Raw genomic sequence first — 24,164 nt, forward strand, 5'->3', positions numbered from 1 at the left:
TATAGTCTCTGACTCTATTTCAGAGTGGGGGACATGTGTTCAGGGTCTAAGGCAGGAGAGGAATCGCCCATCGGAAGTTGGAACTTGCTGAGCAATTCCCACGTTGGTCCGTGCATCAGGACTTCCACAGGGTCCCTACATCCATCTTCAGTTGCACGTCCAGTCTCCAATGATCCGGAAACCGAAGATTTGGCCCTGTGCATTTTGTATTCTGAATTTCATATATTGTGACTAATGACTAATTCATTTCTGATTTTGCTTATATTATTATGGCAAACTGGGAATGTCATTACCAAAACATTGGGGCAAGTTTGGAGTTAAGTCACTGATTGTAAACATTCATGGTCTGGGGAATCTCCCGCCTTCCTAAGCTTTCCTTTAGTTTGCTTTTTTTTCCTGTTCTTCAGCATTATATGTTTTCGCACAAAAATTCACACTTTATCTTAATGTAATTGAGGATCCTTCCTCGATTTCCAGTGCCACTTCATGCTGTGACTCATCACACATGATGCTCACTCACTTTTAGATGATGTTTAGTCAATGGCTGGAAGCCATCCTGGTTTGAGACCTGAGATAAAAACAAAAAAACTGCGGATGCTGGAAATCCAAAACAAAAACAGAATTACCTGGAAAAACTCAGCAGGTCCGCCAGACCTGCTGAGTTTTTCCAGGTAATTCTGTTTTTGTTCTGGTTTGAGACCTGTTTACATTCACTATTTATGACTGGAAATGCCACAGAATTCAAATGTGAATAACAGGGAAAGGTCTTACATTGTCTCTATCAGACCATTCCCCCATTTTCCAGTTCTTGCTTGGCTAGTGATAGAGCAAGCTGTCATCAACCTGTCAAACTCAGGTTAGATAGGACACAGCACAGAAACAGGCCGTTCAGCCTAACCAGTCCATGCCATTAGTATCTGCTCCACTCGAGCCTCCTACCATCTTGCCTTTTCTAAATCTACCATCGTAACCATCTATTCTCTTCTCTCATATTCTTTATTAGCTTTCCCCAAATGCATCTATGCTTTTCACTTCAACCACTCCCTGAGGTAGCGAGCTCCATATTCTCAACTTTCTCAGGGTAAAGAAGTTTCTTCTGAATTCCCTATTGGATTTTTGGTGAGTATCTTACATTGATGAAGGGTTATGAGGACTCGAAACGTCAACTTTATTCTTCTCCACCGATGCTGCCAGACCTGCTGAGTTTTTCCAGGTAATTCTGTTTTTGTTTTGGATTTCCAGCATCCGCAGTTTTTTGTTTTTATATTGATGGTCTCAAGTTATTCTCTACCGCGCAAAAGGAAACATTGTCTATATATCCACTCTATCAAAACCTTTCATAATTTTAGGGTACCCCACGGCCTTCTTTTTTCAAGAGAAAAGAGACCCAGCCTGTCAATCCTTTCCCATGTATACCCATGTATTTCTGGTATAATTCCTGTAAATCTTCTCTGGATCCTCTCCAATGCCTCTCTATCCTTTGTATATTATGATGACCAGAACTGCACATAGTACTTTAAGCGTAACCAAAGTTTGTTACAAATCTGGCATATCTTCCCTACTTTTCAATTCTATCCTTCTGGAGATATTACAAAGAAAGAACAAAGAAAGAACAAAGAAAAGTACAACACAGGAACAGGCCCTTCGGCCCTCCAAGCCTGCGCCGATCATATTCCCCGTCAACTAAAACATTTTGCACTTCTGGGGTCTGTATCCCTCTATTCCCATCTTATTCATGTATTTGTCAAGCTGCCTCTTAAACTCCACTATTGTACCTGCTTATTGAAGTGCATTTTGCTGCCACTGTGATCTGGCGGTGAAGGGAATGAATGTTTCAGTTGTTGGATGAGCTGCTTTGCCCTTTATGGTATTGAACTTCTTGAGTGTGTTTGGAGAAGGGCTCATCCAGGACTGGTGCCTCATAGATGTGGACTGGCTTTGAGGAGTTAGCAAGGTTGTGTTATTCACCACAGAATTCCCAGCCTCTGGCCTGATCTTCTGCCACACTATTCATATGGTTGGTCCAGTTAAGTTTCTGGTCAATGGTAATCCCCAGGATGTTCATGGTGGGGGACTCAGTGGGAACTCAATGTCAAGGGAGATTGCTAGTCACTCTCATGTTGGAGTTGATCATTGCCTGACAGTGTGTGGTGTGAATGTTAATTGCCAATTATCAATCCAAGCCTGAATGTTGTCCAGGTCTTGTTGCATGCTTCAGTACCTGAGAAGTCATGAATGATACTGAACACTGTGCAATCATCAACAAACATCTGCACTTTTGAGCTTATTATCGAAGGTAGGCAAATTAAACATACGTATAAGGGTAGCTTTAAGATTTGACTTCTGGTTGAATAATGAGAGAAAGATACCAAAATAAAACAAGGACAATATGATACAGCTGAAGATGTCTGGGCTGAACACTGTACCCTGTGGAACTCCTGCAACAATGTCCTGGGGCTGAGATGATTGGCCTGCAACAACCACTGCCATCTTCCTTTGTGCTAGGTGTCCAGCTGTTAGAGAGTTGTCCTCCTGATTGTCATTGACAATCTGCTTCAATCTGCTTCAGAACCCACGGACAGCAGCATCATCGTTAAATTAACCATCACATTCTTTACTGTATCATATTGTCTTTGTTTTATTTGGGTATCTTTTTCTCATTATTCAGCCAGAAGTCAAATCTTAAAGATACCCTTATATGTATGGTTAATTTGACTGCAAAGAGATTCTGCATTTATAACTAGTTCTATGGTGCTTTAAAGAAAATAATGGAAAGCTGCATTACATGTTAGCAAGACGATAATAAAGCAAACAAAGCACTAGGTAATTTATATAATATATAATAAGTATCGAACTTATCGACGGAGATTGAGGAGCGACTTGATAGAAGTTTACAAAATTATGAGTGGCATGGACAGAGTAGATAGTCAGAAGCTTTTTCCCAGGGTGGAAGAGTCAATTACTAGGGGACATAGATTTATGGTGAGGGGAGAAAACTATAAAGGAGATGTGCGGGGCAAGTTTTTTATGCAGAGGGTAGTGAGTGTCTGGAATTCGCTGCCAGATGAGCCACCAAGGCTCCTTTGGCACCACCTTCCAAACCCACAACCCCTACCACTGAGAAACACAATGCGAGTAGGTGCATGAGAACACCACCACCTGTAAATTCCCCTCCAAGTCACACAATCCCCACTTGGAGATGATTCGCCATTCCTTCACTCGATGGGCAAAATGCTGGAACTTCCTGACAGCACTGTGGGAGTACCTGCACCAGATGGACTGCAGTGGCTCAAGAAGCCAGCTCACCACCACCTTGGGGATTAGGGATTGGCAATACATTTTTAAAAAATTCATTCATGGGATGCAGCCATCACTGGCTAGGCCAGCATTTATTGCCCATCTCTAATTGCCCTTGAGAGGGTATAGTGAGCTGCCTTCTTGAACTACTGAAGTCTATGTGTTGGAGGAACACCCACAGTTCTGTTGGGAAGGGAGTACCAATATTCTGACCCAATGAAGTGAAGGAACAGCAATATATTTCCAAGTCAGGATGGTGTGTGGCTTGGAGGGGAACTTGTAGGTGGTGGTGTTCCCATGCATCTGCTGCCCTTTTCCTTTTAGGTGGCAGAGGTCACAGGTTTGGAAGGTGCTGTCGAAGGAGCCTTGGTGAGTTTCTGTGGTGCAGCTTTTAGATGGTACACACTGTTAGCACTGTGTGTCAGTGGTGGAGGGAGTGAATGTTTAAGGTGGTGGATGGGGTGCCAGTCAAGCAGAATGCTTTGCCCTGAATGGCGTCAAGCTTCTTGAGTATTGTTGGAGCAGCATTCATCCAGGCAAGCGAAGAATATTCCATCATGCTCCTGACTTGTGCCTTGTAGATGGTTGGCAGGCTTTGGGGAGTCTGGTGAATTACTAACCGCAGAATTCCCAGCCTCCGACCAGTTCTTGTAGCCATAGTATTTTTAAAACTAGTCCAATTCAGTTTATGGTCAATGGTAACCCCCAGGATGTTGATAGTGGAGGACCCAGTAATGCTAATGCCATTAAATATCAAAGTAAGATGGTTAGATTCTCTGTTGTTGGAAATGGTCATTGCCTGGCACTTGTTTGGCACAAATAATTGCCACTGATCAGCCCGAGCCTGAATGTTGTCCAGGTCTTTCTGCATTTGGACATGGACTGCTTCATTATCTGACGAATTGTGAATAGTGCTGAACATTGTGCAATCATTAGTGAAAATCCCCACTTCTGACCTTGTGATGCATGGAAAATCACTGATGAAACAGCTGAAGATGGTTGGGCCTAGGACACTACTCTGAGGAACTCCTGCAGCGATGTCCCTGACTGAGATGATTGACCCCCAACAACCACAACCATCTTCCTTTGTGCTAGATATGACTCTATCCAGCGGAGAGTTTTCCCCCTGATTCCCATTGACTCCAGTTTTGTGAGGGCTCTTTAATGCCGCACTCGGTCAAATGCAGCCTTGATATCAAGGGCAGTCACTTTCACCTCACTTCGGGAGTTCAGCTCTTTTCTCCATATTTGGGCCAAGGCTGTAATGAGGCCAGGAGCTGAGTGGCTCTGGCGGAACCCAAACTGAGCATCAGTGAGCAGGTTATTGCTGAGTAAGTTCCGCTTGATTGCACTGTTGATGACAACTTTCCTCACTTTGCTTATGATCGAGAGTAGACTGATGGGGTGATAATTCACTGGGTTGGATTTGTCCTGCTTTTTGTGTACATGACATACCTGGGCAATTTTCCACATAGCCGGGTAGATGCCAGTGTTGTAGCTGTATTGGAGCAGCTTGGCTAGGGACCCGGCTATTTCTGGAGCATACTGCCAGGCCATGAGTTTACAGATTGTGTTTGAGTACAGTTCTGCTGCTGATGATGACCCACAGTTCCTCATGGATGCCCAATTTTGAGTTGCTAGATTTGTTCAAAATCTATCCTGTTTACCTGGGTGCTAATGCCAGACAACGAGATGGAGGGTACCCTTAATGTGAAGATGGGACTTCGTCTCCACAAGTATTGCATGGTGGTCACTGCTACCAATACTGTCATGGACAGATGCATCTGCAAAAGGTAGATTGGCGAGGGTGAGGTCAAATATGTTTTTCCCTCTTGTTGATCCCCTCACCATGTGTCACAGAACCAGTTTAGTGGCTATGACCTTTAGAACTCAGCCAGCTCAATCAATAGTGGTGCTACCAAGCCTCTTGGTAATGGACATTGAAGCCCCCACCCAGAATCCATTCTGTGCCCTTCTCACCCTCAGTGCTTCCTTTAATTGGTGTTCAACATGGCGGAGTGCTGATTCATCAGCTGAGAGAGGTTGTAGGTTGGAAACAGCAGGAGGTTTCCTTGTCCATGTTTGACCTGATGCCATGAGATTACATGGGGCCCGGGATCGATGTTGAGGACCCCCAGGGCAACTCATTCTCAACTGTGTACCACTTTGCTGCACTTCTGATGATACTCAGGGATACCCTTCAGATACCCAGGGATGGTGATCTGGGACATTGTCTGTAAGGTATGATTCCGTGAGTATGACTATGGCTGTTGCTTGACTTGTCTGTGGGACAACCCTTCCAATTTTGGCATAAGCCCTCAGATGTGAGCAAGAAGGACTTTGCAGGGTTGACAGGGCTGAGTGTGCTATTGTTCCTGCTGTCCAGGTCGATGCCGGGTGGTCTGTTCAGTTTCATTCCCTTTAGACTTAATAGCAATTTGTTACAACTGACTGGCTTGCTAGGCCATTTCAGGGGCATTTGAAAGTCAACCATATTGCTGTGAGTCTGGAGTCACTTGTCAGCCAGATCAGGTAAGGACAGCAGATATCCCTTCCTAAAGGACATTAGTGAATCAGATGGGGTTTTATGACAATCGACAATGATTTTGTGGTCACCATTAGATTAGCATTTAATTCCAGATTTATTAATTGAATTTAAATTCCACCAGCAGCCATGGTGGGATTTGAACCTGTGTCCCCAGAGCACTATCCTGGCCCTCTGGATTACTAGTCCATCAGCACACCACCACCTCTCCAAATGCTGGCCTTGCCAGCTATGCTGACATCCCATGAACAAATAAAAGAAAAATTGAGTGACTGGTAATCTGCATATTATTCTTTTGAAGCTAAATATTCACTGCTTTGGCTTTCGGTTGGAAATATGTAATCAGTTGGAGGCACAACAACATCCCCACTTTTAGATGCTGATTGCGATGTTCACAATAAGGGGATAAACATTAAACTTATGAAAGGAAGTTTTAAAAACTTAAATTTAGATGTGGGTTTCATTTAGTTTAGACATACCACAGTTTTGGGAATCTTTTTGTTTGATTTTTTGGAAAGCAAGATCCAGTGCTCCACTGTTTCTGCAGAAAGAAAGAAAGATAAGCTGGATTATAAGGGGTAATAAGCATTATGCTTTCACTTACAGTTGTCATGATTTAATCTAATTTCTTCTGGTGTTCTTTCATTTCTCCAAACTTGTTATATGGATTAAGGAGCAGGTTATCTCAGAAGTTCTGCTCCTATTCATCATAAATTTCCATAAATGATAAATAAAAGCGAGATGGGGTGACTGAAGTACAACAATGCGCCTGCTTATTAAACATTTAGGATGTTTCAAAAATTGAATTTTCAGCTAATACAAGGTTTGATTAAAAACAATGTACTGAAGTGCAAAACGGCCCAAGTAGTTTATCTATGAACTCACCAGGGCATTCATTTGTATCACACAGATGGTGATAGATAAACCATATTGCTCTCGATAAGCTGCTTTCGACCTTCCATTTCATTGAAAACTCTTTATGTAATATTCATTAATTCTGTGTTCAAGCACATAAATATGTAGAGACTCATTTGCCTTTTCAAATTGTTATTCACTTTAATTTAACTTTACTAGGAAGAAAGGTCTATTAAAATTGGTGTCTTGTTCTCCTTTCACACCCTTTCCCCTCAGTTGTTTGGACAGTTTTTGCAGTGAAGCAGCTTAGAACAATGTAAAGCACATAAACAACAACTTATATAACACCTTATGTGTAATAAAATGCTCCAATGCACTTTACAGGAGAAGTAACATACATATTGGTGCTGATCCACATAAGGATATAAGGAAAGATTACTAAAAACTTGGTCAGAGAGGTAGGTTTTAAGGAGAGTTTAAAGAAAAATGAGGTAAAGATATGGTGACATTTAGGGAGGAAATTCCAGAGCCTAAGAGGCTGAAGACATGCTCAGCAATGGTAGAGCAATGAAAATCAGTGATGTGCCAAAACAGCAACTACTGTTTGTATTTAGATAGCACTTTAACTGGGTAAAACATCACAAGGTGTATCACAGATAAGTTATAAAACAAAATTTAACACTGAACCACATATGTAAATATTAGGCAGATGACCAAAAGCTTGATCAGAGTTTGATTTTAAGGAGCATCTTTAAGGAGGACAGAGATGGGAGATTTTTAGGCAAGGAATTCCAGAGCTTCCCTGACAGCTGAAGGCAGGGCAACCAATGCTGGAGCGATTAAACTCAGTGATGCTTAAGAGGCCAGAATTAGACAAGTGAGGATATCTCAGTGAGAACACCAGAAGAAATTAGATTAAATCATGACAACAGTGAGGAGCTGAAGGAAATTATAGAGAAAGGAAAGGGCGAGGCCATGGAGGAATTGGAAAACAAGAATGAGAATTTTAAAAACAAGACATTGCTTACCCAGGAACCAATGTAGGTCAGTACACATGTGGCTCAATGTCATTTGATCAAGTTAGGACTTGGGCAGATGAATTTTGAATGATCTTAAGTTTATGGAGAGTAGAATGTGGGAGACCAACCAGGAAATTGTTGGAAATAGTCAAGTCTAGAGATAACAAAGGCATGGATGATGGTTTCAGCAGCAGGTGAGCTGAGGCAAGCACAATGTTACCGAGGCGGAACTACGGTCTCAATGCTAGCATGGCGATGTATTTAGGCGCTCATCTCGTGATATCTGGCTCAGCCTCAGACAGTTGTCAGGATGGAGTTGGCGGCTAAGGAATGAAGTTTGTGGTGGGGTCCAAAGACAAAGCTTTGGTCTTGCTAGTGCTCAGTTGGAGGAAATTTCTATTCATCCAGTATTGGATGTCGGATAAACAGCCTGACAATTTAGAGACAGTGGAGGAGGTCAAGATTGGTGGTGGTGAGGTAGAACCGTGTTTCATCAGTGTACATGTAGAAACTGTTTCCAGATGATATTGCTGAGGGAGCACAGGTAAATGATAAATAGGAGGGGGCCCAGGATAGATCCTGGCTGCAGGTATGGGATAGAAAATCATTTCACGTGATTCTCTGACTATGATTGCATAGGTAAGAATGGAACTAGGTGAGTGCAGCCCCACTCATTAGCATGACAGTGGAGAGAATTTGGAGGAGGATGTGTGAAAGGCTGCAGACAAGTCGAGAAGGATGAGGAGGGATAGTTTACCTTTGTCACAGTCTCACAGGGATTCAAATGTGGAGTTCCAGGAGAGATGGGCACAATGACCAGAGATGATACTATGTTCAACAACTTTACAAGGAAAGGGAGGTTGATGATGGAGTAGTAGTTTGCAGGGATGGAGGGGTCAAGTGTTTTTTTGAGGACAGGGGTGATGATGCCAGATTTAAAAGCAAGGGGGACAGAACCTGCTGAGAGAGAACCATTCAGAGTGTTAGCTAACATGGGAATCAGGAAAGGAAATTTTGCGATCAGCAGTTTAGTGAAATTAGGGTCACGGGAGCAGGAGCTGCATCTCATGGACAAGATGGACTCCAAGAGGACATGAGGGGAGATGGGGAGAAAGTAGAGAATGATGCAAGTTCAGGGATAGGATGGGGGAGCGCTGGGTAACTGTTGAGTCTTGGAGGAAGTGTGGCTGGGTCAGCTACAGGAAGGGAGTAGCAGCAGAGGCAGCTCTGTTCAATCTTAATGACAAAGAAGTTGATGAGTTTTTCGCACTGGTTGGAGGTGATAATGAAGGAGTCAGGGAAGAGTGATTTATAAAGATAATTTTCGGCAAAAAAAAAGAAACCGGGAGTTGTTTTTGCATGTCAGGGTGATCCTGGAATAGTGAGCAGCTTTGACAGATAAGAACAAGATCCAATAGTGCTTTAAGTGGTCCAGCCAGATCTGGTGGTGAATGGTGAAACCAGTTGTCTGCCATATCAGTTTAAGCCTGCATCTCTTGGACTTAGAGGAGCAGAATTGAAAGCCATACCGGGAGAATGGGCATGGTGGGACGAGGGAATCAAAGGTGGAGGTGAGGTTATGGTTAAGCATATTAGTAATTGCGGTGAATAGAAGGCCAAAGGTTTAATAGTTGGGGTTTTGAAAGTTCTAAGTGAATTGGAACAGTGAAGAGGGATGTGGATAGAGAGAGATACAAGGAGGTGATCAGAGCTGACCTTATCTTTGTTGGACAGATGGACACGCTGCCAGAGTTGGAGGAGCACAGTGATCTCAGAGGGTTGTAGGGCTGAAGAAGGTTACACAGAAAGGAAGGCAGAGGACATGAACGACTTTGAAAACAGGGGTGAGAATTTTAAAACCAAGGTGTTTCATTAGCACATAATTTGACCTATACAAAGCAAACACGTGGCCACTCACTGTGCTTGAAGAATCAAAGATGACAGATTTGAGAAATTGCTTAAGGTTTCAACAAGGGAACATTTTGCCTTGTTGCTCTTATTCCTATCCTGTGTTTCTTTGAAAATGAAAAGAAATTGGGGATTAGCCAATAACCAAAGGGAATTTGATTGCAGGATTACAATTTTAGCACAATATGCTTCTTCAAGAATATGGACGCCTTCTTCTCCATCTTACAATTTCAGAATGGATAAAAAAAATGCTAGTTTCATGCCAACAAGTTTAAAAGCTAGACAAAAGTAAAGAGCATTTTTAATGGAAAACAGTTGAGGCAAATAGAAATATTTTTAGATTCCAGCCATATAGCACCTTTCGAATCACTGAGACTTGTTCAATCCGTGATTATCAACTGAAAATATTTTAGGCATCAACTTAAAATTGTAAGGGTACTTAATAACCATGCTGTCACCAAATAGAAGTCAATTAATTCAGGCATGGGGCATGGATAAGTGAACAAAGTTAAATGAAAACTTTAAGTAAAAATTGGAAATGCTGGAAAAGCTCAGTAGGTCAGGCAGCATCTGTGGAGAGAGAAACAGAGTTAACATTTCAAGTCCGTATGACTGCTTCAGAGCTAGCATTTTCTATTTTAATATCAGATTTCCAGCATCCGCAGTATTTTGCTTTTATTTAAATGACAGCTTTCCTTTCTATTCAACTGGCAGTTGGAATATAATAGGAATTTGGGTAAGGTGAATTTCTGTCAGTCGTATTTTAAACTTCCACAAATACAACTTTTTTGATATTCTGATTGATTTTGATAACAGAGGGCACCTTCAACATTTCCATTTTCCTCCATTTCAAATGCATTTATGAAGGCCCTCAGTTAATTTAACATCGTGCTAATGGAATTTAATCCTATTGTTTAATGTGTACGAATAAAATATATTATACAGCAAAATATGTGCATGAGCATGTTCCTTCATGTTCATTTTTGCCTTAATTATCATATTACTTTTGAGGACTTTCCACTTGTGATTTTCCTTGACATTTTGAAGAAAAGGATCACTCAAGCATTCATACCAGAATGATGTGAGAAAAAGTAATCACATAAAAATTATATACTTTTTAACATTGCATAACAGTTTGACTCCTCTGTAAAATGCCAAGCTTAACATTTAATTTGACATTCTTTATCTGCCAATGCTATAAATATAAAATTATAGCACATCAATGATTTTTATGCTACACACCTGTAGTTTGTATAATGTGCGCTCTTACTTCAAACCAGAATTAGATTATAATAGTTAGCTTGTATGGCCTAATGAATTTCCATTTATCTGCTTCTCCCTAATCAGTAATTGTATTAAAATATAAATATCACGGAAGTATTTTACCTGGCAGCATTAGGCATATAATTGGAAATAAAATGAGCTTCAATACCACTGAGAAATTCAAGAGACTTTACATTGGCCTGAATTTCACACTTGTTGTGTGCGTCAAGTCAGCGGGCATGGAAATGGACGCAAAATGTGCATCCACCCACGATCGGCCCCCAAATGCAATTTCATGCTGGCTGGCTGACTAATGGCCAGCCAGCCTGAAACACACGCTGAGAAAGCCTCAGTGCTGCTGAAGGAGCTAGAAGAGGGCGGGTGCCAACAAAAGTGAGGGTACAGGTGGGTGCTTCTAGCTAGCTCTCTGAAAGCAGACAGCTGCTGCAGAGCTGCCTCAGGGAGCTGCAGACCCATACAAATTAAATGAGAAGAAAACAATGCAGCAAACTGTATCTATGCAGTACATTCAAGCACCTGACAGTAGAACTCAAAAAACATCAGCCTCCTGATATCATTTTTTATTATATTTCACCTGGACATTTCATCCCGCCCTTCGATGAGGTTTCGTTAAAACCAGGCTGCCCGCCTGCCCGTTTGTCCAATGTGATGAGTGTGAAATCGCACAGGCAATGTAAAATCATGGATAATAAGGTTTTTAATGGCTTTAATTGGCCCTTAAAATGTTGGCAGGTGCAGCTCCAACTCCCGTGTGCGCTCGCCGACCTCAATATTGCTCACGTGCGCAATGACATTGGAACGCATACTCGATGTCATTTTGCACAATTTCATGTGTGTTTGGGTCTGGCACATGCCCACCTGATCAATATAAAATTCTGAAAATTGGTTTATATTGGATATGAGGCACAGAAACTGGATATAGGACACAGAAACAGGCTATTCAACCCAACTAGTCCATGCTGGTGTTTATGCTCCACACGAGCCTCCTCCCATCTTTCCTCTTCTAAATCTACAATTTTAATGCTCTATTACCTTCTATTCCATATGCTTGTCCAACTTCCCCCTAACTTCATCTATTCTTCAACCGCTTCTGTGGTAGCGAGTTCCGCATTCTCACCGTTCCTTGGGTAAAGAAGTTTCTTCTGAATTCCCTATTGGATTTTTTGGTGACTACCTTATATTGGTGACTCTAGTTGTACCGTTTCCAACAAGAGGAAACATTCCCTTTGTATCCATTCAACCAAAACCTTTCATAATTTTTAAGACCTCTAGTCACCCCTCAGCGTTCTTCAAGAGAAGAGCGACCCGCTCTGTTCATCATTTCCTGATCTGTGTAACCACACAATTTTGGCATAATTCTTGTTAACTTTCACTGCATCCTCTCCAGTGCCACTATTTCTTTTTATAAGATAGTGACCAGAACTGCACAAAATACTCTTCTATTCGGACCCCATTTCCCAAAATAGCCAAACCAAAATAGCCTCTTTAAACTGTCAAAATGTGAACTCAGAAACCCTGCTGAGGCAATTCTAACTTTTGAAACTCAGCCAAGCATTGATAATAGCATAATAATAGCCCTTGGGAAATGTCAACAAAGACCACTATTGGAACTGCACAAACAGACAGCACTTTTTTTTTCTAACTTACGCTAGATGGCCTATCAATAAATGCAGCCCAGCAGTGGATTTTTCATATTTAAAGAGTGGAGGATTTAATAAACTTCAGACAATGACATTTAATCAGGCCTTATCTACCCTTTAAGAATATTTACATTACATTCCATCAATTCGTGACTCCCACGCTGCGGGTTGGGGTGCTTGCAACAGCCAAAATGGGGTCTGTTTGATCTCAGCACTAGGTTCAAGTGGCCCTGTAGAATTTGAGTTTCCCACCTGCGTGAATCACCACTACCAGCAAAAATTGGATCTGTTGGAAATGGGGATTGGACTTACACATCCGGGTCCTACCCATCAATTTTAAGGTCCATGTGACCTTCTCGATTTTATGAAAATCTGGCCCTAAGTTTACTGTGAGTTTATTAATATTTTCCTCAATTTAGATCTATTTAGATTCAGGAGTGATTTCAGTGCCCATCACCATGAATAGAGCACTGCAGCTTTAAGGTCTCAACAATGAAGCATAACAAAGACTTGTATTTAAATAGCACTTTTCAATATCTTAGGACAGCCCAAAATGCTTAACAGTTAATTAAGTTTGATGATGCAAAGAATGACCATGAATGTAAGGCAGTGTTTCATACCTTGAGTTTCACCAGCACTCAACGAGTAATCTAATTTGTTCTGATAATTTATGGCATCATCCAAACCTCTTGTAATCAGTCATCTATTTTCTATCCTTATTTAGTAAATATGTGCATGCACATAGAAGAAACTGTTGAGGAATAGGTATGTAAAGATTTAAAAAAATGCTCATTAAATATGATTTCAGAAATAAGCAGTGAATATGTCTGAGGTTTGCATGTGCTGAGCTAGGCATCAAAAGCGCTTTTGAAGTTTTGTGCAGATTATATAGAAATGGAAATGCACAAAGTCGAATGATGGTGTTGGAAAAGTCAAAATGATTTCCAATAACCTAAATATTTGAGAAGGTTTGAAATGCAAATGCCACAGGATTCTAAAGGCATTGTTAGGTTTGCACATCATTAACATTTTAAAAAAGACAGGCTTGATGTGACATTGGAATTTGTGTGAATAGAAATGCAAGGGCTTATTCTCCATTTCTTTTTGCAGTTAATCCCTGATATCAGCTGAGCCATATGGGGCAGTGAATGTGGAAGACCAATGTGTTTCCAAGGACTGTTAGTGTCAGTGGAGAGACAATTAAAGGAGCAAATGCATTTGTTCCCTGCTCACATATCTGCTATTGTTTGAATGTGAAGTGTCTTTTGCAGAGGTGCAGGAAGGTTTCATACCAGCCTCTCCTTTTAAAGTGACTACCCAGATACTCTTTGTGGAGAAGTACTTTCAAATAGACATCTCATGAAGTCAATTAGAAGCTGCTTGTTGAAAGACATTTCAGTAGCTCAGTTGCTTGTAAATTCCCACCTTTTACCTCTGGGGAAAGGGAAGACTATTGAGGGAAAGGGGGAAAATACATGAAATAACTGGCTTTCTTTCTCTCATGTGAACTTCTTTTATACTTTGAAGTGCGACATCTCAAACATGACAGACACCACCAAATGCAGGAGGCCGAATTTCTTGAGGACCTCTGCCAATCCTGGCTCTTTGATGCAGCAAGCGCCTCATTGTCAGATTGCAGCTGCATTGCTTGCAAAGTCCTATTCATGCTTCAGCGTGCCAAAGGGCTCACTTCAGGCGCACTGTTCTTCAGAAGCACTTTTTGATGCTTAAAGTACCATTCTATTCAGTTAACTCTGTTGACTAAAAGTTTCAAACTATCAGGCTGCCATGGCATTTAGGTAGACAAATGTACTAACGAATGGATGACCCCTGATTAGGGTCACCATCTCTGGTGCAACATAGTCCTGGAGGTTTTATCACATGGCTTCTTCCCCACTCCTGTCCCACCCATGCTCTCACCACTAGTTCATATGCCCATCCTCTAAGTGCACTGCCTCCCCACGCTGATTGGAAAAGCAAGTGGATTTCACTACCCAGTTGGTTGATTCTTGGACCTCAGCCACACAGCCATTTTTCCCATGTCTGCTATTTTTAGAATGACTCAACAAAAGTGCTCAAAGAATTTTTTTTAAACTACAATCTTTGTTATGTTTCTCTGAAGATACTCCCAGTTTGCCCACAATAACGTCCTTGAGATTATTCGTTAATTCCGGAAGATTTACAGGGAAAACCTGAAGGATTGACAACCTTATCTCTACGTAACAGTTAACTTGAAGTTATTAAGAGATGAAGTCTCCCTTTTGTTCCTGTATCATTTCAAAGCAGATTGGATTGTACTTCTGTGGCAAGCTTGTTTTACCTCGGGGGGATGTCTGTAGTCACTTTCAGATTTATAGCCAACAAATTAAAAGCTGTGTGTTTTCAAAATTTTGCTTCAATCTGGAAAGGGAGCGAAGCCAGACGAGGTTACAGGCTGTAAAGCTCAGTTTGGCATCTGTATTTAGAGAGAATAATACACGTTAATATGAGTATTAAGCAGGGTAGAGAAATTTATACTTCTTTAGGAAGAAGTAGATTTTTTTTTACAATGCTAACGCAAAAGGGTATGCTATTTTATAATGGGTAGGAATGTTATCCAGTTTGCCATTAATTTAGATACCTTACGTAAATAAAAATACATGGCCCGGACCTCCTAGCAGCACAATGACTGCCGGATTGCCACTGTGCTTGTAAATTCCCCTGACCCGATGGTGCTCCACATTTCTTCATGGATCTTCTGAGCCCGATTTTCCCAGAAATGCGCAGCATTCATCAGGGAGCTCCGTTAGAATGGAGTGGCGTTGTGGGAAGTCATGCCACACCCCTTTTAATGGCACAAACTGCCGTACAGTAGGTGTAGAAGTCCAGTCTTTGGTGGGCAGGGTGGTAAGGTGGGTGAGGTAAGTGGATAAGGTGAGTCAGGTGGTTGAGTGGGTAGGATAAGGGGCTGATTTTTTTTTATTCATTCCTGGGATGTGGGCATTGCTGGCTAGGCCAGCATTTATTGCCCATCCCTAGTTGCCCTTGAGAAGATGGTGGTGAGCTCCTGCAGTCCATGATTATTTGGGACTAAGATGGGGAGAAATTGCTTCACTCCAAGGATTGTGAATCTTTGGAACTACCTACCCTGGAGTGTTGTGGATGCTCCATTATTGAATATATTTAAGCCTGGGATAGACAAATTTTTAGTCTCTCAGGGAATTAAGGGATATGGGGAGTGGGTGGAAAAGTGGAATTGAAGACCAAGATCAGACATGTTGGTGCTGAATGGCAGAGTAGGCTTGATAGGCCATATGGTCTTATCCTGTTCCTATTCGTTGTCTTGTGTGGCACATTTGCAAGGAGATTGTCAGAGTTTTTTCGCTTTCCGCTATATGACCTGCAACCAGCTGCCATTGATAGTGCAGCATTCCTTTTGCAGCCAAATTCACTGCAACATTCAACTTCTTTGCCTCTGGCTTGTGTTAATAGGGTGACAGGAGGAGTGTTTGCTTTTTGCCACTTCCCCCGTAGACCGAGCAGGATAGGCGCCTGAAGTTCACAGATTTCAGGATTCCTGAAGGCCCAAAGCACCATTGCCTGCAACCATGTGGCTGAAGTTCCTATCACATGACATCACCACCACTGCAAATTGGAAGGGTTTCCCCTCCATTAACCTGCAACTGGTTTGTGAGCAGCAGCAATGGATCCTGAGGTCCATGACCACGATCCTGGTAGCATGTATCATGATGTTTTCATCTTGAGACAAGCTCCATTCCTTCTATTTTTTACCCCAGCGCAGAACAAAGAGGCTGGCCTAAGAAGGGCAAAGGATTAAAATGACAGGTGAATTGAAGTTCAGAGTCAGTCTTGTGGACTGAATGGAGGTGTTCTACAAAGCAATCAGCCAGTATGCATTTGGCCTCCTGAATGTAGAGCAGATTGCATCATGAGCAATGAGTACAGTATTCTAAGTTAAAAGAACAAACAGTAAATCACTATTTCACCTGGAAGGGGTGTTTGGGCCCCTGGCCAGTGACAAGGGAAGAGGTGAAGTAGCAGCTCTTGTGCTTGCATGAGAAGGTGCCATGAGAAAGGTGTTGGAGTGATGGAAGAGTGAAGCAGTGTGTCACAGAGGAATCGTTCCCTTCCAACTGCTGAAAAGGGAGGGGAGATGATGAAGTGTTCAGTGGTCACATCATTCTGGAGTTGGAGGATATTCAAAGTAGAGATTGGTGGGTGGAAGAAGAGGACAAAGTGAAGGAAACTGAGGAATAAGGACGGAAATGCAGGAAGTAGGGCAGTCAGTGTCGATGTACGGGACACAGCACAGACATGGTTGAGGACAGGTCTGGTGGTGTCCTGCAATACAATGCACTTATGAGATTGGTTTGTTGTATATAGTATAACTTTGTTCATGAAAGGGGACAACATGTGAGGCAATCAATGGAGCAGGGGAGGAGAGAAGTCAGAATTTTGCTGCTCAGCTTTGGAAGTTACAATGGGGTTTGTCATACTTCTTGTGCTGGGAGGGAGGTTTTGGTTCAGCGGTGGTGGGGGTTCGGAACAGCTTTCTCCTTCCTTGGGAATGGGGAAGAATGTTGTGCTTCTTTCTGCTTGGCTGATGGAGATCAATGGCTGTACTTCTATTCATTGCTGGGTTGAGGGAGAGGTACAAAACTAGATTTCAGTCTGCTAGAGGATGCAGGGTGTTCAGATGGAATTTCGGCTCAGTGGAGGCTGGACACATTGATTTTTGCTTATTGAGAGTTGGTACCAAGGGTTGTTATTTTATGCTTACTCTTATAATAATTCACATTGATTTTTGGGTTTTGGTGCTTGACTGTAATTCATGTTTAAATCAATAACGAGGGAAGGGTGGGGGCCAACTAAGGCAGCTTTTTGATATTATCATGTAAAGCTAGGTGCTGCTGCATCATAATTAGTAACGTAACATGGGGAGAATTTTCCACTCAGCATGCGGGCACGGGCCTGAATGTGAAATAGCACGCAATGACGATGGGCAAGTGTCCCGACATCATCACGCATCATGCCATATTTCAGTCGGCGAGCGCACGCGAGAGTCGGCAGCACGCACATCGACAATTAGGAGGCCTGTTAAAGTCATTAATGTAGCAGTTGACAGCAATTTTTCACTGCCCATCCAACTTTACAGTTGGCAGGTGGGCAAGTTCTCCAGGCAGACTTAGCTTTTTGACGAAACCTCATCCAAGGGCGGGATGAGGTTTCCGCTATTAATTAAAAAAAATGGGACTGATTTTTCATCATCTATATTTTCATGTGAGTGAACCTGATGTGTGAACATTTTTTTCTGCAGTTGCAAATCTTTATTGATTGGTTTTAAATTCTTCAGCTCTCTGCCTTCAGGGAGCTTTCATCGCCCATTCCCCTGCACCTGCTCAGATTTCAGCGCTCACCCTCCTCCTGCCTCCACCCCAGCAGCGCTGTGCCTTTCAGCACTTGTTTCACGTTGGTTGGGCGTTAATTAGCCAGCCAGCGTGAAATTGCAGTCGGGAGCCCATCGCGATGGGTGGTCCGTTCCTCAGTTGCTCCCGGGTCTGCCGACCCGAAAATTCTACCCGTAGGGGAGGATCTTTCCCTCATTGCGCGGGCTCGGCGGGGGCTGGCAGGGGTGGTCGGGAAGCTGCCCGCGATCGGGGCCGGATCACGATTTCATGCTGGCGGGCCAGTTAAGACCGGCCCAGCATGAAATGCGAGTGGATTGGCTCAGTGCTGCCTGTGTGGGGACCGGGGCGGGGGGCAGTGGGAGGAGGGCAAGACAGCACAAGCTTTGCACATGCACACGTGTACTTGCTTGAAAATTTCCCTGAGACACAGGAGCTGCCTCAGGGAGATGAACCGTTTAAAACATTAAAAATAAAGATTTCTAAAATGTCATACAACACGTCCCCTTGTGTGCCACTGTCATGTTATTAACATGGGACATGTTATTAACTAAATTTAATTTTTTTTATTTGCTGTTGGAAATCTCATTCAGCCCATGCATGAGGTTTCCCAAAAAATGCAAAGGCCGCTTGGCCTTTTCGCCTGCCCGCCAACCGCAAGGTTGGACGGGCAATGAAAAATTTAATTCGATTTACCCTCTTAATGGCTTTAATAGGCCTTTTAATTGTTGGCAGGCACACTGCCGACCAAAATATCGCACGAGTGCGCGATGATGTTGGGCGCTCGCCCAACGCCATCGCACATCATTTTACGCTCAGTCAGGTTGGGCATGCGCCCACCCGATGAGTGGAAAATTCTCCCATAATGTTTACAGTGCCACAAACAGGCATAGTATGTTTGCAATCCTGCGATTGATCACTATTGATAGCAATATACATCTTATGACAAAGTTAAATAGCAAATGCAACCCTAATGGTTATTATTTAATTGATTGCATTTATCTTAATAATAAAGATGAACTGAACTCTAACCTGTTATGCAGATTCAGGATGTCAAATCATTCAAATTAATTAACAAGGTGGGATTATTTGGATCCACAATCAACGGTAGAATAAAATCCCTGAGCAGTTTAATTTTCCTTATGCATGAAGTTTTACCATAATCACAAGCTGGTATGTCTCTTAACAGGGAAGCACATAGCCATGAAATTATAATATTTGAAGAAACGATAAATAGTTATTGAATGCCGAGCTGAGAGTTGCTTTACTGACTGCGGGGGAGCTTTAAATCTAAAGTGCATTGACAGCAACTTTGCGGTATTATGCAAGATCTATTTTCTCACTTAGTTTAACCAATCGTTTCATTTGTCCCAGGTGAAGGCCTGAGGTTTCTTTGAATTCAGATAAGCAGATTACTTTTACTGTCATCACTGGGAAGGCGAAGTTAGTACATTCCCTCAATCCTACTTCGGAGTTAGCAAATATTTAAAATCCGACAGCCATGTTTCATTTGTACATGAACTTTGTGACACTTTTTTCAGATGGCTACAAAGCGTGCATTCTGCAACACAGTCCTGGTGTCACTGCTCATGGTTATGCTCTGGTAGCATCATAAATACAAATGCAAATGCAGCTTGTATTTAGTTGTTATGCTTTCATTGTTTGTGCACTGAACTCTGTAACTTCTTTCTCATAGATAGCTGTGACAAGCGAATTAAACCTATGACCCTTGTTTCTAACAATGAGGCAATGTATGTTTGAAGACTGGAATTCCAGCTTTACCATTCCAAATGACTTTAGTACTTATATTCTTGATCGAAACAGTGTAAATCTGAATTTACCTCTAGCAAATATAGTTTGGGAATTTGTCAAGAAACTAACTACACTGCAATATTGTATCCTTAGTAAGGATTTGGTCTTGGTGCTATGTACTATTGCTATACAAATTGCAACCATTTTAAATATGTTTATATAACTGGAAGACGTATCTTCTGGGGCACTGATGTCAGAAATCTAACTTATTTTTTCATAATATTATTGTGGTTTATTGTAAAGTAGGCTTATGAGTGTGAGCTTGGTTCTGTCTATGTGATTTAATTGAATTGGACTCAGACAGACTGCAAGGTTGAAATTATCAAAGGAAGTTAAGCGTAAAAGGCATTTGAAATTCTAATGAGTAAACATGGATGAGGGCAGTGTGCAGGGTATGAAGGAAATTTGTATTTTTAGGTAAGCAAAGGGGTTGTTTATATTTCAGAGGAATGATAGGATGTGTACAACTGACAAGACAAGCAAGGCCAAGCAGTATGTTTATTTTCTCCAAAGGTACTGACCACATTGGCAACATGAAAGATTTTTATATTATGGGAGAGGTAAATTTCCAAAGACGTATAGAACTATGGAATTTGCAGATTAAAGAGAGAACCATATATAAAGAAGGATGGACGGCTATGTTGGGGGCGCCATGTATGATCTAAAAGGATCATGTACAACAGCCTTGGGGGAAAAAGCCTCCAGCCACTTTTGCAGAAGTCTGCTGTGCCCAGTAATCAAAGTTGGAGAAATACCTTTGGAATACCACTGCCGAGTGGGTGCTGTGGTAAACTTGCTGGATTGCCTATCTAAATTTAAAAACTATTTTGGACTGTTGCCTTAAAGTGGGTGTGTAGTTGAGAGTCAGGTTAATTAGGAATTTTGGGATTTGTTATAGCATTAATTAGCATGTACATGCATCTTATACATGTACTTGAAATCTTTTCTTTTGTTAATAAATCTTTAATTTAATTGTTAAAATCTCTAAAGTTGTTAGTGGGCTCATTGCTTCTGAATGTAAGGCACACATCTTCTCATTATAAATGCAAATTGCAAAACCGTTGTGATAGCATAGCCAAGTTTCCCTTGTGGATTTGGCCTGCCTGGCATACATCATCTGCCATGTCATAAGACTGACCATAATATTGTTATTTTTAAAATTCATCCTCCGGATGTGAGTGTAGCATGTAGGAGCAGCATTTGTTGTCCACCCCTAGTTGCAATTGAGAAGGTGGTGGTGAACTGCCTTCTTGAACTCCTGCAGTCTCTGTGGTGAAGATGCTCCCATAACGTTGTTAGGAGTTTGAGGATTTTGACTCAGAAGTGATGAAGTAACATGTTCAAGTCAGAATAGTTGTGATTTGGTGGTGGTTGCATTCTGCTCGTCTAGATGGTAGAGGTTTGAAAGTGCTCACGCAGAGCCTTGGTGAACTGCTACAGTGCGTCTTGTAGGTGCTGCACACGCTGTCTACTGATGGTGAAGGGAGTGAATGTTGAAGGTGGTGGATTGGGTGCCAGTCAAGCAGGCTGCTTTGAGCTGGATGTGTCGAGCTTCTTCACAGTGGTTGGAACTGCACTGATCCAGGCAAAGGGAGAGTATTCCATCACATTCCTGATTGTTAATCTTCTCTCCGTGTGATTCAATGTATGTCAAGTGTGTAAAGCCATGCAATTCAGCGCTTGCCAAGAGTCCTTCATCTCCACTTCTGACTTTCCTCCTTTCCTTCTCTGCTAATGCAGCTTAAAGCATGCAGGTTCCGTCTCAGTGTCCAACTTGGCCCAGAGCTGACCCTGCACTCCATATCCCATCAGTCAAAAAGACAATATCCTTTCAGTTCTGCAACCTTCCCTGACCCCACCCCATGTCTGCCCCTTATGTTGTTGAAATCTATTGTGTTACCTTGAGACTCAACTTTCTGAATGACTTTCCTGAGTTTCTTCCTATATAAGTTTCAGTTCATCCAAAATGCTGCTGCTTGCATCCTCCCTTGCCTTGTTGATTACCACCAGCTTCCTGTCTCCTAGCACAATTTGCATTTATATGGCACCTTTAACATAATGACCATCCCAAGGTGCTTCATAGGCAAGGTAAAGCAAAATTTGACACCAATTCACATATGGAGATATCAAGGGAAATGACCAAAAGCATGGTTAAAAAGGTAGGTTTTAAGCAGTGTTTTAAAGGAGGAAGGTGAAGTAGAGAAGCAGAGTGGTTCAGGGAGGGAATTCCAGAGTTTGGGACCCAAACGACTAAAGGCATAGCCACCAGTGGTGGGATGATTAAAACTGGGGATTCTCAAGAGGCCAGAATTGGAGGAGTGCAGAGGGTTCCCTTGGAGGGATTTGAAAACAACAATGAGAATTTTAAATTGGAGATGTTGAGTAACTGGGAACAGTGAGCACAGAAGTAATAGGTGAACAAGATTTAGTGCGAATTAGGACAGAGGCAGAGTTTTGAATGACCTCAAGGTTACAGCTGCTGGAATGTGGGATTCTGATCATGGAATATGTTAGAATAGTCAGGTCTAGAAGTAACAAAGGCATGGACTACCTCCACAACTGTCTTCAGCCCTACATCTCAGCCTCCATGGTCCTTTGAATGTGGGTTCTTGTGACTCCACCTCTCCAGACTGGGTCTCTCACAGCACCTCTCAGGTGATTGGCATATGTTCCACTGGTTTTCAACCCAAGAGTTAAAAATCATCCAAGTTAAACCATTAATATTGCAACACAGGTCAATAGCACAGGTAGAAATCTGGCTCAGCTTCAGGTCTTTTCTTAGTTCTGAATTATTGTGGAATGTAGGATTTATTAAGTAGTCAAACTCAAATCTAAGCAGTCTCTTCTTGTCAATTCTCAGAATATTTACTTTCTGAGTGCAACGGTAATTATAATAAAAAAGAACAGTTGAAGTGGTTCCCGGCACTGACCAATCTCACTATTCACCTCATTTTCAGACGGGCCAACAGCGTTGGTGGGAACAAGAAATTTCAATGAATACTATGATCCAAGCAGGAGAGTTAATCACACACAACCTGACTGAACTTTTGAAACCTGAGGCCTACGAAGTTCGTTTGACACCTATTACACGATTTGGAGAAGGTGATTCCACCATTCGAGTCATTAAGTACACTGATGGTAAGAATTATACTAAGAGACATTTCAACCTTGGAAAATTATTATAAAGAGCTGTGGGAAATTGAATTGCTTGGGATAAATGCAGCAATTTCTCAGATTGTTTAACATTTAAAAAAGATATAATTTATGAACTTATTCTTTCATTATGCGTATTATCTGTTACACAACTTTATAAAATAGACCATAAATCCTGGATGCATCCTTCTCATACGTTGATTCTTATGAGTTGCAAAGCTCTTTGATTCAGTATAGTTCTTTAGTAGAATAGGATCCTGATCCAGTTTAATTGATAATACTGCACTTCAGTTTGTTCAGTCCTTTGAACCTTGACTAATTTTAAGACACACATTGGTATATGACAATTGACAATCTTGTCAAAAAGACACCTGGCTATTAATTTGTAAGCACACCACTGGACCATAGCACAAAATGAAGTGGAAAGCATACCACACTGAAACATCATGTATTTTAAAAGTGAATTAAGGAGCTGTAATCTTCTTTGTGTATTCTCCCAGTGGCACGTCTGTGCTGAACATACTGAAATGTAGGCTAGGATTTTGCCAGTGCTTTGGAGACAGGCTGAAAGATGATAGGGACAGGAAAATGATGACAAATGGCATTGGGATAGAAGCCTGATGTGTTCATGCCGTTGGGGGCTATTCCCAGAGTTGACCAGGCTGGCAGGAGGAGGCTACATTTGAAGGTGGCGGAAAGTCTTTAAGCCTGTTAACATGCAATTAATTACAATTTCACCAACATTTTTCCATTTTGTGAGGGATGCATGAAAACAATGGAATTTCACCCGGCCAGCTACAAGGAGGCGGAGGCTCAGTGCAAGATCAGTCTCTGCTGCAGTTGGCAGCCATGGGAGAGGCAGCTTGGCTTGGTATGGAGGGTGAAACTGAGTATACAGCAGCAGTACCAACCTGGAGGCTATGCAACCTGGCTGGCACAGTGAAGGTACTCTGATTGAGTACCCCCTCTCACTCAGCACTTGTATGCACAAAGTAAGGGGTTGGGAGGCCCTGGGAACTGAGCAGCAATTTGCAATGCACCTTATTTAGTAAACCTTGAGACCTCCAGTGAGGAGGACCATCAAGGAGGGAGAGAGCTGCAACCACTGGAAGCAGAGCTGCAGCACCCAGAGGGGGACCAAGATCATAAGGCATGGATAAGGGAGTGCAAAAAGTGGCAAGACAACCAGCCTCTTTTGCACAGAAGATGTTATCCACCAGGGAGGGTTTATCACCTGCTCCCTAAA

The 24,164-nt window shown here is 42.1% G+C and overlaps 1 protein-coding gene across 1 annotated transcript in view; it reads left to right on the forward strand.

Moving 5' to 3' along the window:
- The window catches only part of mdga2a (MAM domain containing glycosylphosphatidylinositol anchor 2a), a 912,278-nt gene that overhangs the window by 749,308 nt on the left and 138,806 nt on the right, over positions 1 to 24,164 (forward strand). Inside the window, exon 12 of the mRNA XM_041214670.1 lies at positions 22,723 to 22,903. Coding sequence (XP_041070604.1) covers positions 22,723 to 22,903 — 181 coding nt within the window. The remainder of the gene's footprint in view (positions 1 to 22,722; positions 22,904 to 24,164) is intronic.

This window comes from Carcharodon carcharias, chromosome 20, assembly GCF_017639515.1.
Source record: "Carcharodon carcharias isolate sCarCar2 chromosome 20, sCarCar2.pri, whole genome shotgun sequence".
NCBI classification, from domain to species: Eukaryota; Metazoa; Chordata; class Chondrichthyes; order Lamniformes; family Lamnidae; genus Carcharodon; species Carcharodon carcharias.